The following is a 13,209-nucleotide window of genomic DNA, read 5'->3' on the forward strand; positions in this document are numbered from 1 at the left end:
GATCAGCAGGAGCTGTACATGTGAACCAAGTTTGTTCAGGAGGAAAGAAGAAGAGGACTTTGTGTAAGTAGGGAGGAGGTTGCCCCTTTTGCTCATAGTTCTGGACATTTTTCAAGTTGGGCATCCCATAATTCCCTACCCCAAACAAGTTATCAACATCTGATAAAACATCAAAAAGCAAGCCAAGGACTGTTTTCCATGTTGGAATCCATGAAAGAAATGCTGTGTGCCTGGCTGTGTAACAATTATAATTCAGCAGCTCCTACGTGGGTTGCACTATATTCATATGGGAAAAGAGGCCACACTTAGTGCGATACCGTCAAAACTAAAACCATTTATTTATTTAGCAACATACCATAAACTCACATTTTTCATTGGGAAAACAAATCCCATCTCAATGAAGCTGGACACTGCCTGCTCTCAGCTGATTGAGATGAGATCTGTTTTGCTTCACCCCCCCCCCCCCCATGTATTTAATGCCTACATGCATCCAAAATAAGCCCCCTGTTCAAATAGGCGACTTGCTGCGTGCTCCATGTAGGGCTGTCTTTTTACAGGCATGGGGATGCACAGGTGTTGCATGCAACCCCATCAGGGCCATCTTTGATATTGATTTGGCTCTGGGCAAACATTTTCTTGGCCCCCCCAAAAAATAGCAGGTGGACACAAAATCAGTTTACTGCAGCAGATCACGCAGAGGTTGCAATTAGTTGCCAGAGGTTACAACACATCATTTCTGCTTGCCAATTGGATGCTAGAGGTTGCTGCGCTTTATTGGCGCTCAATTATTGGTTGCTAGGCAGTACAAAACATCATTACCACTCACTGATTGATTGTTAGAGATTACAGCAGAGATTACTACTGTTCACCGATTGGTTGCTACAGGTTAATGCACATCATTATCACTCACTGAGCACTGGAGCAATTCCAAATAATTGAGCAAGTAAAGCGGCACATTAATACACATACTACAGGAAAGGGTCACAGACTGCAAATATACTTCAGGAGAGCATCAGAGACTGCGGACATGCTACAGGAGACAACCAGAGTCTGCTGACATACTACAGGTGACAATCTGAGACTGCAGACATTATACAGAAGATGGTCAGAGAACTTTCAGCAATGCACAGCTTTACAGTTGAATAACACAGCTCAGAGTTTCAGTAGTCAGGCATTTTATGGATGTAAGGACATACCTGGCCATCTGAGAAAACCACATACAGCCAGAGGTCCGGGGGCAGGGCTTCCATTCTCTGCTCTCACTACAACTGTTCCCCCTGGAGCATACAGGCATGGGGCGGGGTTAGAGCATCAGTGGAGCTCCTGCCCTTGCTCCGGACCTATTCCCCAGCCAGTGTATAGGGGCGGGGCCACGATCATTGCTCTCACTACAGCTGCTCTGTTCCGTGCCTACAGGCTGCATGGGGTGGGGTCAGAGCATCAGCGGAGCTCCCAGCCAGCCCCCTCTCTGCTGGCTAGCTCAGGAATATAGCCTCACGTGTCCTCTCTGCAAAGCCATCATCTGGCCCCCAATTCTCAGGAAGCGCAGGCTCAATGATTTGGGCCCCCCCAACAGAGATTGGGCCCTGGGCAGGTGCCCCGTTTGCCCTGCGTTAAAGACGGCCCTGATCCCCATGCCAGTGTCCCATTGTTTTCTATTGGGAAGTGCAGTTTCATGGACACAGCCACTGTTCCCAGTATAGCATAGGTGGGTGTGGGTGTGTGTCCCTGAGCGCACACAGGGTCAGTTCATAGACCCACACCGACCCACATGTAGGTGGTGAAGACGCACTGGAGTGGAAGACCAAATGTAATTTTGACAAGCGTCTGCAGAAAAGATCAGGCACAGGGCAACTAGGCTGTGGGAACAAGTCATGTCAATTTGTGGGGATGGCCCACAAGGCATAGGTGACCTCAACGGATGTGGCTAGAGTCTCGGTAACGTGGAAAATCCACATAACACCAAGGTTATGTGGACTTTCCACGTTACCGAGACTCTAGCCATATCCGTTGAGGTCACCCTTTAGCAGTGGTCTTTCTTCAAGATAATGAAAGAATTGTTCATTTTTAGGGAGACAAGCTGTGACACTTCAACTACTCTCCAGAATAACCCTCCTTGTTTTTACAATAACACACACACTGAATGCATGTTAGTGACAGTTGAGAGTTTGCTGCTTCAGACAACAATCATTCTTTCTATGGGGCATCAACCACAGCAGACAGACTCAGAAACAGGCTTGGCATACATAACTGGCCAGGCAACATTTCTTGTTTGTAAAGGACAAGTTGCCTGTCCCATTGGACCTTTATGACCCAAATCTGGCCATAGCTTTTAGATTTAGGGCCAGTTCATGTGGACCACGTTCCCCTACAGTGTGATTTTTACAAATGCAGACACTTGTGCACAGTATTTGCAGCCACTCATGCCCATCAAATGCAGCCAGGCGTGTCCCCTGGCTGTCACTTCACTAACCTCCCCCGCGCGGCCGGTCTGTCGGCACTTACCGCTCGTGTGGCGGGGCTCTGCTCCTCTTCTGTAGTGGCGGGAAGCGGCGGCTGCAGCTCCTGTGTCCGCTCGGCTCCTCAGGCTTCCTCTGCAGTGTCTCCTCCTCCACCAAAGCGTTAGACATCCAATAGGATCGCCTAATGCTTTGGCCAATCGGGAGACAGGTCTCACTGACCTGCCTGCTGATTGGCAGTGAGGAACGTTAGCGTGAAAATAGCGAAAATTCATATGCCACACAACAGGGTGAGATCGGGACACAGTGCTCTGCACCCCAAGCCCAACCTGTTTTGAAGCCTTTTAGAGCCTCTGGCTCTAATCACGTGCTTCAATATACACCCCCCGCCTATCCCCGCCATAGTATTTCATGTCTCTGGCATCCTGAAAGGGGCCAGGCACATGAATAGGGAGGGTGGCAGAGGTGTCGGGGGGGGGGCATGCCCACCAAATGACGACTACAGCGCGGATCTGCTTTGCCAGGAGGCCGTCAATAGACGTCCTCCCCTTTGCGCGCGTTCTATATGATCACTGAGTCAATACGACTTGGGTGATCGGAGTAAGGAGCCTATCCTGTCCCCTTACCATGTGATCAGCTGTCAGCCTATGACAGATGATCACGTAATGTAAACAGAAGATCAGTAATCGTTCTTGTTTTTTTCTTCTCACGCTGACAACGTGAGGAGAAAAAAAAAAAAAGCCGATTACCAGCTTCTGTTGAAGAGACATCAGTCCCGAAGAGGAAGAGGCGAAGCTGCCTCATATGTGCCCACCAGTACCGCCTGCCAGTGCCACAAATCAGTGCCACGAATCAGTGCCCACCAGTACATAAGTGCCAGCAATCCGTGCCACCTATCAATGCCCACGAGTGCCACCTATCAATGCCCACCAGTGGTGCCAATCAGTGCCACCTAGTAGTGCTGCCCATCAGTGTCACCTACCAGTGCTGATCAGTGCCCATCACTGCCACCCATCAGTGTCCATCACTGCCAGCTATTAGTGCCACCTATCAATGCTCTTCAGTGCCGCCCATTAGTGCCACCTATCAGTGCCCATTAGTGTAGCCTCATCAGCATACATCAATGAAGGAGAAAAATTACCTGTTTGCAAAATGTATTAACAAAATATAAAAACTGTTTTGTATTTTTTTTTTTTTTTTTAAACTGTCATTTTTAAACAAAAAATAAAAACCCAGAGGTGATCAAATACCACCAAAAGAAAACTCTATTTGTGGGAAAAAAAATTATAAAAATTTCATTTGGGTACAGTGTTGTATGACCGCGCAATTGTCGTTCAAAGAGTGACAGCGCTAAAAGCTGAAAATTGGTCTGGGCAGGAGGGGGGTTTAGGTGCCCAGTAAGGAAGTGGTTAAAATGCTGTACAGGAATGACTTTACTGTTTGCAAAGAGGAGTCTATTCTGTAGCTCACAGCTTATTAGAGTGCCATGAAAAAGTATTCATACCCCTTGAAGTTTTGTACATTTTGTCATGTTACAACCAAAAACATAAATGTATTTTAGGTGATAGACTGGCACATAATGAAGTGGAAGGAAAATGATAAATAGTTTTCAACATTTTTTACACATAAATATCTGAAAAGTGTGGCATGCATTTGTATTTAGCCTCCTTAAGACCCCATACACACTATACAACTTTTGTTGTCCGATTTCCTTTAGATTTACCAAAACCATGTAGTGCAGGGGCCTGCCTGATTGCGTACAAATTTAGACTCTTAAGGTTTGACTTCATATTATATTGTTTTGGTAAATCTGAAGGAAAAAAAAAAAAAATTGTATAGTGTGCATCCAGCTTTTTTTGGTTGTAACATCACAAAATGTGGAAAATTCCAAGGGAGTATGAATACTTTTTCAAGGAACTGTACTTCTCATGTACTTCATATTAATTTCATGTGAGAATCGAGGGCAGTCTAAAGCCCCAACGTGGAATTGGCCAGGCTTAACGTGATTGTAAACGATCACCTTGTAAAAAAACAAAAAAAATTCTGTTTAAAATAGAAATGAAAGGTGCAACAATTGTTTAATAATTCATTAATAATTTAATTTGAATAAAAAAAATACCTTTTTTTCCCTTTTTTATAAGTGATCACATTTCCTCTATTCTCAGCTGCATAAGAGCTGGGGGAGGAGAAGCAGCAGCACACTGAGTTTTCCAGTAAATGGCTGTGCAGCAGGGCGTGTCCGGACTAGTCAGATCATTGGAGGAGAGTAGGCTGAGTTCACAGCATGGCTAGAGAACTGACCGTGGTGTGCTCTCCTGCTTAGTGTGGCCTGTTTTTATTAGGAAAGTAGAAGGAGTGGAAGGAACACCAGAGATTTCACATAAAGGAAGCAATACAAAGAGGACAGGAGACTTTCTCAAATAAGTACATGGTATGGCAGGCACATATCAGAAATATGAAGTGTTGGGGGTAACAAATGCTTTAAGCTGGCCATACATGGATCGAAATTCAGTTGGTTCAGCAGGGACTGGCCAAATTTCAATCCATGTATGGACATCCTGTCGGATTATTGGCATGAGATTATTGCCATGGGCTATAACTCAAAAGGATATATGAGCTATTTCTGGGGGAGAATCATGCATTTTTGCCCCAACAGACTTCAGTTGACGTACAAGTTGAAGTACAAAAATAAACGTGTTTTCTTGCCCAACTACAATTTAATTTGCTTAAAAACATTAATAACCGCTCATGCCTGCTGTTATAAAAGTGACCAAACACCCTCAGCTCAGTGTGAATTGGGTCTTATCCTCTTTTGGTAACCTTTGTCCAGTGATGGGAAATCCAAAATTTTCAGTTATGACTAGAAGGGAACTCTTCAGAGACACCTATTGTTGTGATAACGGTTTAAAAGGAGAAATCCTCTATAACAAGAAGTAAAAGGAAACAAATCCAACAAAAATGTTCCTAACATCATCGGTTTGGAATTTTCATAGTATTATCTCCCATAAACTGATAAAACTTTGCAATCATTGACAATGTTACAACCAGTGGTGGCTGGTGCTAAAAGATTTTTTTTTTTTTTTGGGGGGGCAAACAAACCAAAAAAATCTGCGAATCCACGCTCAGTGTGGTCCCATTACCAGCAGTAGCCTTATCAGTATCAGCCCTACTATCAGTATGAGCCAAGCAATCAAGGGAATCACTCACGTGACCACCCGACCGCTGCCGATTCTGAAAGCTGGGTTGATCCTGTCTAAGCTCCCCCATCCTCCCCATCCGAACGACCCGTGGAAGGGGCATTGCTGCAAAAGACAAGACTGAACCTCGAGACACCTCACCGGGAATGAGACTCAAAAACACAAAAACATTGATGATTTGCTAAAATCAAAAGTGGAAGGACAATCCGCAACAACCAATTGGAGCTCAGCCTCAAATCACATGCTTTTCAAAAGTTTACTGACCTAATAGACACCCATTAGTCTGGCGCCCCGCCACAAACACATATGAACAGTTTTTATTTTTTTAAATAAATGATAAAAAACTGTCAATCATATACAGTATATTAACAGGCCGCCACTGGTAACAACAGGCTTCCTAATGGGGAAGTAAAACGTTTATATTTAGGACTTCTGGTATAAGACCCCTATTGAAGGGGTTTTGAATATTCCAAACCCAGGCTGGTAAGAAGCATTTGCCTTCTACTGCTTTTTATTGAGTTTTGCTGTCCAGTAATGTGAATTATAACAATATAGTAGCAAAAAAAAAAAAAAATATATAAATTATGAATGGGTTCTTCCATCTACACAGTTGGGATGGATAGAGGAATCCTCCCCACTCTGTTATTGTATTAGAACAGCGGGACGCCTTCGTTGTCAGAATACACTGATCAGCGCAGAAGGCAATTGTCTGCATGCACTGATCGAATGAAAATTTTTCAACATTCTTGATCTAGAGAAGCTGATCCTTGGATCTATTTCTCTTGAGCGGGAACAGCCATAAATTAATTAAAATTTGTCCTGTCCTTGCTGAACTGGACACTTTTCACTCCATCTATGGTCAGCTTAAATGCTTTCGGACCACCCACTGTACATTTACTGGGGCCCGACTCTTCGAAACAACGTACCTGTACGTTGATTGCTCCTCAGGGTCTGGGGCACACGCTAGTGCCGCCAGTGACCCTCCCCAGCTATGATTGGACGCAGCGGGAGGCAATCAGCGGGTCCAGCGGCCACCGGGATCCGCTGATGGTTCACTGGAGAGGTAGAACGGCGGTCTGCCAGAGAGGAAGAGAGAGATCTTGTGTTCCTGCAAAACAGGAACACAGATCCCTCTCTTTCTCCAGCTAAACCATCTCCCAAACAGTTAGAAATCACTACCTAGGAGCACACTTAACCCTTTGATCGCCCCTGATGTTAACCCCTTCCTTGCCAGTGTCATTTATACACTGACCGTGTATTTTCTTTTTAGCACTGATCACTGTATTGGTGTCACTGATCCCCAAAAAGTGTCACTTAGTGTTCAATTTGTCCACTGCAATGTTGCAGTCCCGCTTAAAATCGCTGATCACCACCGTTACTAGTAAAAATAAAAATGCCAAAAAAAACACCCCATGGTTTGTAGACTTTGTAACTTTTGTGCAAACCAATCAATATACACTTATTGGAATTTACCAAAAATATGTAGCAGAATACATGTTGGCCTAAATTGATGAAGAGATTTGATTTTTTTTTTTTTTTGGATGTGTTATATAGCAGAAAGTAAAAAATATTGGGTTTTTTTTGTTTTTTTTTCAAAATTGTTGGTCTTTTTTTGTTGATCACGCAAAAAAAAAAAAAATAAAGAAAAAAAAATGCAGAGGTGATCAAATACCACCAAAAGAAAGCTCTATTTGTGGGAAAAAAAGGAATATCATTTTTGTTTGGGTACAGCATCGCACGAATGCGCAATTGTCAGTTAAATCAACGCAGTGCTGTATCCCAAAAATGGCCTGGTCATTAACCACTTGCTTACTGGGCACCTAAACCCCCTTCCTGCCCAGACCAATTTTCAGCTTTCAGTGCTTTCACACTTTGAATGACAGTTGCGTGGTCATGCTACACTTTACCCAAATTAAATCCCCACAAATAGAGCTTTCTTTTGGTGGTATTTAATCACTGCTGTTTTTTTTATTTTTTGCTAAAAAAAAAAAAAGACCAAAAAAAAAAAAAAAAGTTTAATAGTTTGTTATAACATTTTGAAAACAGGTAATTTTTCTCCTTCATTGATGTGTGCTGATCAGGCTGCACTGATGGGCTGCATTGATGATCACTGATAGGTGACACTGATTAGGCAGCACTGATCTGTGGCACTGTTGGGCAAAGGTAGATGGCAGTGGTGGTTACTGATAGGTGGCGCTGGCAGGTAGCACTGGTGGGCACAGATGAGACAGCCGCAGCTCTCTGTGTGAGGGGCCGATGTCCCTCTGACAGAAGCCGGTGGTTGCCTTTTTTTTCACCCTCACGCTGATGGCGTGAGGGGGAAAAAAAAACAATTACCGATCCTCTGTTTACATCACGTGAACAGCTGTCATTGGCTGACAGCTGATCACAAGGTAAGGGGCCGGGATCTGTGATCAGGCAAGTCTCAGACTCGGTGATCACAGAGCATGTCGCGTGCCCCACAGGGGGCGCACAGGCAGCTCATGCACGGGAGGACGTCATATGGGCAGGCAGTTACTTTCTGACAGGAAGCCCAATAAACTACCTAGAGCGATCAACAGCACCCTGGTAGTTCATTGAGAACTAAAAGCTGACAGACGCAAAGGCTGCTGGGACTTGTTCTTTTGCCATTCACAGAACACAACGTTTCTTTTCATTGTGGCTCATTGTCAAAAACGGGGACTCAGGGGCTTGCAGGGGCCGGTGTGTTTGTAACATGTTACACCCTGAATATGGGTGTAACATGTTACAAAAGGTGAACTAATCCTTTAATACCAACACATTGGATTAGTCAAATCTCATTTAAAATAGCTATTTACTATTGAATGGAAACATTTGCATATATTACTGACAGTGCCTTCTTTAGGGCTCATTCAGATGGGTAGCTAGAGGTGGCAGGGCTCATTCAGATGAGCAGCTAGAGATGGGCAGAAAGAGGTGGCAGGGCTCATTCATTTGGGCAGCTAGAGGTGGCAGGGGTCATTAAGATGCAGCTAAACTCCACATCTGGATGCAGCAGCAATCCCTGCTGTGGCCACATACAAACTGAAGCTTTGTCCAGTTTGTCTGAAGCCAGAACTACCATCCCTGGATGCAAACGTACTGTGTTCAGGGACGGGCAGAGCCCATACCTCCCAACTTTTTGAGAAGGGAATGAGGGACACCTATCAGCAAAAGTATGCAGACATAGGACACACCCCTTGCCACACCCCCTTAAAAAGGAGAATTGTAAAAAAAAAAAAACCCACAAGATTGGTAAAACCCACAAGTGCTTTTTTTTACCATTTCTATTCCTTTATATTGGCTTTTGGAATTTACAAATACAGCAATTTAGAAATCAGATGAAAGGTTTAGGGCTGAAAAACACTTTTTGTTGTATATAAAATGCACTTTTTATCTACAACTATATAGATCAGACCAAAATGAGGGACAAATGAGGGGGAACGAGGGACATTGCTTGAATTCAGGGACAGTTGGGAGCTATGGCATAGCCCCTGATCACATGTAGCTGATCAGACTAGCAGTTATAAGAGAACAGTGATGGCACCACCACTAATTGTACAGAGTACAAGTCTTGTGAAGCTGGTTTACACACAAGGTGCATGGAGGAAAATTCTGTCCAGTGGATGCCAGTGTGAATGGGCCCTTATCAATAACTGGAAACCCTTCCTGACCTATATGCCTGTTATAGAATCGAATAAACTACTGGACATTGGCTCCCATGGGCCAATGAGCAGCTGCTGCAGGGGAGAGGTGGGAGCCCTGACAACAGCTGGGTTATGGGAGACAACAGAGCTATAGTTTAGCACTCCCTTACACAAAGCTGCTGGATAGGTAGCAGAAAGAGGGTGGAGGTAACATTTTTAGGAATAGATATAGTTAGGCTTTTCTTCTACTTTAAGAATTAATTTTCCTGATATTTGTTTTACTTAACCCCTTGGCACTGACGTTACACAAATATGGGGCCCCACTGGACTGGGCTTTTTCCGTAGGGCCGAAAATTTGCGTTCTTCCCTATAAAAGCGCGGCACACAATGCACTCCCAGCACAGAAACCGGGGTCTCACCATTAGCCCCGGGCCCCATACTAACAATTGGGACCCAGAAATTGAGATTCCGGGTCACTTGATCGCTCTGATAGCCTCTGATTGGCTGTGGTCAGTCACTGTGAAGCTTGCACCCGTGTTTTCTCTCTGTGAATGGACGAAAAAGACACATTGTATTTTGTGTATGGTGTGTGTGTGTGTGTGTGTGTGTGTGTAGAAAAAAAAAAAAAAAAAATATTATATTAATAATGAATAACCAGTTCCGGACTGTCCACTGCACATTTGCTGCAGCATGGCAGCCCGGCTGCACAAAACAATGTACCTGTGCATTGTTTGCATTTCATGATCTGGGGCGCGAACGTGCGCCTCCAGCGTTCTGCTCCCTCTGTGATTGGACACAGCGGAAGCCAATCAGCGGGTCTGGTGGCCGCGATGGCTGCAGGCCACCCGCGATCATTAGAGGAACAACAGAATGGCGGTCTGCCTATGTAAACAAGGCAGACCGTCATTTTGTCACAGAGGAAGAAAGAGATCTGTGATTCCTACTAACCAGGAACACCAATCTCTCTTCGTCTAGTGTCAGAATCCCCCACACAGTTATAAAGCACACATAAAGGAACCATATTTAACCCTTTGATTGCCCCTGATGTTAAACCCTTCCCTAACAATGTAATTTATACAGGGATCAGTGAATTTTTTTTATTTAGCACTGATCCCCAAAAAGTGTCACTTCGTGTCCAATTTGTCCGATGCAATGTCGGAGTCTCGCTGATCGCCGCCATAAAAAATAAATAAAAAGTCTCTAAATCTATCCCATAGTTTGTGGGTGCTATAACTTTTTTTGCGCAAACCAATCAATATATGCTAATTGGGATTTTTTTTTTACCAAAAATATGTAACAGGATACATACTGGCCTTAGCTGAAGAAAAAATTTGACTTTTTACAATATTTTTTATTGGATATGTTTTATAGCAAAAAATATTGTTTTCTTTTTTTCAAAATTGTTACTCTTTTTCTGTTTATAGTGCAAAAAATAAAAATCAAATACCACCAAAAGAAAGCTCTATTTGTGGGAGAAAAAAAAAAAAAAAAGGGGACATCAATTTTGTTTAGGTACAACGTCGCACAAATGCGCAATTGTCACTTAATGTAACGCAGTGCTGTATCGCAAAAAATGGCCTGGTCATTAAGGGGGTAAATCCTTCCGGGGCTGAAATGGTTAAAGAAAAAAAAAAATTAAATCAAGGTTTGATCTAGGTCAGTGCTAGGGTAGTGTTTGGGTCAGAGTCAGTATTTAGTGGACAGTTTTCTTTTTTAAATTAGCATCAGTTAGTGCTAGTGTCAGTATGTTTTAGCTAGGGTAAAAAAAAATGAATAAAAATGTGCACTGTACTACAGGTACAAACAACAAATGACATACACATGTGTGTCGCTGTGATCGTTAGGAGCAGGAGAATTTATTGTGGGTTGTTCTTTGGTAGGTTATGGTAGTAGCAAGAAATATACAGCTACATTTTTTTTTTTTTAACAATTTCATGACAGATCTCAGATCCACTCACTGGGAGCCCAGATGCCAATTCCGGAAGCCACAGATGGTGTCAGAGAGGGCATCTGGACTCCCAGTGAGTGGATCTGAGACCCGATTAAATGCTTTCTGACCCCCGAGTAAGGGTGGTCTCTGGTTCTCTGGTAAGCCTTGTTAATGTGTGGTGGGTGTCACGCTGGTGATTCTTTGGCTTATATCCTCAGCACGGATTTATGGACTTTTCTATGGGACTTTTTTTCTATGGAATTTTTTAGTTTGATTATTTCTCAATTGATTATATTGATATATGCACCTTATTGTACAGCATTTGCATCTTATTTGTATGTATTTACACATGTTTAGCGCTGCACTTTTCTTATATAGATTCCCATTATAGTGTATGTATTATTGTTACTGTACCCTTTATGTACATTTCGTACTATTCTATGTGATCCTACTCGTAGGGCTCCTCAGCTTACTTTGTTTTATTAGGTTATCAAAATAAAATAGACAAACAATAACCTTATGAATGCTATTCCCAAAACAGAAAAATGCAACAGAAAACATTTCCACAGTCAGCAAAAATCTCAGAGATCTATAAAAAGAAAAGAAATTCTAACCTCAAACGTGGGGTTGTCCAGGCCATCAATGTCTTTCTCCATCTCTCTGCAGGTGATAATGGTGTCTCTTCTGGTGAACTGTTGATCTAGTCGCCCAATGACAGGTGAACCCAACCCAAGATTAATTCCTTCTGTGCTCAGATCAGGTATTAGCTGTGTGTGTGTGCCTTCTATTACCCAACACCAGTCAATAAGTAATAGAACGAGGAAACTATTTGTGGAGCTTAGGGATGACGAAACTCTGGGAGATGTTATGCTCTATACATTGCAGGGACATGCATTGTCTGTCCCTTTATTGCCCTGATCTTTTCCCTGTTACAGAAAAAATCTGCAGAGACTCTCCTGTTAAAACAGAAAACATTTCCTTTTGCTAATGGGGATTTTTTTTTTCTGTACAATGCTGATCCACTCCCATCTGTTAAGATGACCATGCACTATACAATCTGATTGTGCAATCTCCTTTAGATCTACCAACAACTATGTAATGTTGGACCATTTAAAGCAGAGTTCCACCCACATTTTGTACTCCTTACCATCCAGCACTAAACTGTACACTTGTAACGAATTGGCATATTTTTTTTTTTTTTTTTGGTGGATCACTTACTGTATTTTAGTATTTTTAATTTTCCACTTCCTCTTGTGTGGCCGCGGCCCCACGCATAATTTCCAGCTTGGCATTGTCTCCTGGGATATGTGTGTCATCAATCCCAGGAGGCAATAGGCATTGCCGAGTCGTAGCGTTGCGTTATTTGCTATGGAAACCGCGCGAGATCGGCAGGTGCGTGCTGGGTATCCAGCATGCACCAAATACAGGAAGAGATACTGTCTGGCTTCAGATGCCCAAACAAGAGATGGCCGCGGTCTGCTGGGACTTCCAAAAGTAAGAACTCAATGCTGCAAAATTACTGTAATACACTAAGCATGAGTACACCACCACAACCAAAGCCCAGGGTTGCTTTAACATTCTCTAAAACTAAATTCTCATCTGAGCATTCTCTGCTTTTGCATGCATCCACGGAATATAAAAAACACCCACTGTGCTTGCAAAACCATTATTGTTAATGACACCCAAATGTGGTAAACAGATGTGTATTTTTGTGTGTGACAAATGCACTAAAACGCTCTGTTAAAAAAAATGTGCAAAGTTCAACGTCCAAAAAGGGATGAAAAATTTGTTAAACAGTATTTTATGGGGGGGGGGGGGAGGACAATTGTTTATGATTCTCAGTGCTTTAGCTAAAGTAATTACTGTTAATGTCATCCAGGGTTTAGATCTACTTGAAGAGCTAGTCCAGGGGTAGGCAACCCGCGGCACACGAAGCCTCTTTTGCTGGCACTCAACTCCCTCTCCATCAGCAGAGC

The 13,209-nt window shown here is 43.2% G+C and overlaps 1 protein-coding gene across 1 annotated transcript in view; it reads right to left on the minus strand.

The window, feature by feature from the left end:
* The window catches only part of LOC141132865 (solute carrier family 23 member 1-like), a 147,513-nt gene extending 135,459 nt beyond the window's left edge, over positions 1-12,054 (minus strand). The window contains exon 1 of the mRNA XM_073621790.1: positions 11,848-12,054. Within this exon, the coding sequence (XP_073477891.1) occupies positions 11,848-11,889 (42 nt within the window). The 5' untranslated portion in view covers positions 11,890-12,054. The remainder of the gene's footprint in view (positions 1-11,847) is intronic.
* Between the last annotated feature and the right edge of the window lie 1,155 nt (positions 12,055-13,209).

Source organism: Aquarana catesbeiana, linkage group LG03 (assembly GCF_042186555.1).
Source record: "Aquarana catesbeiana isolate 2022-GZ linkage group LG03, ASM4218655v1, whole genome shotgun sequence".
NCBI classification, from domain to species: Eukaryota; Metazoa; Chordata; class Amphibia; order Anura; family Ranidae; genus Aquarana; species Aquarana catesbeiana.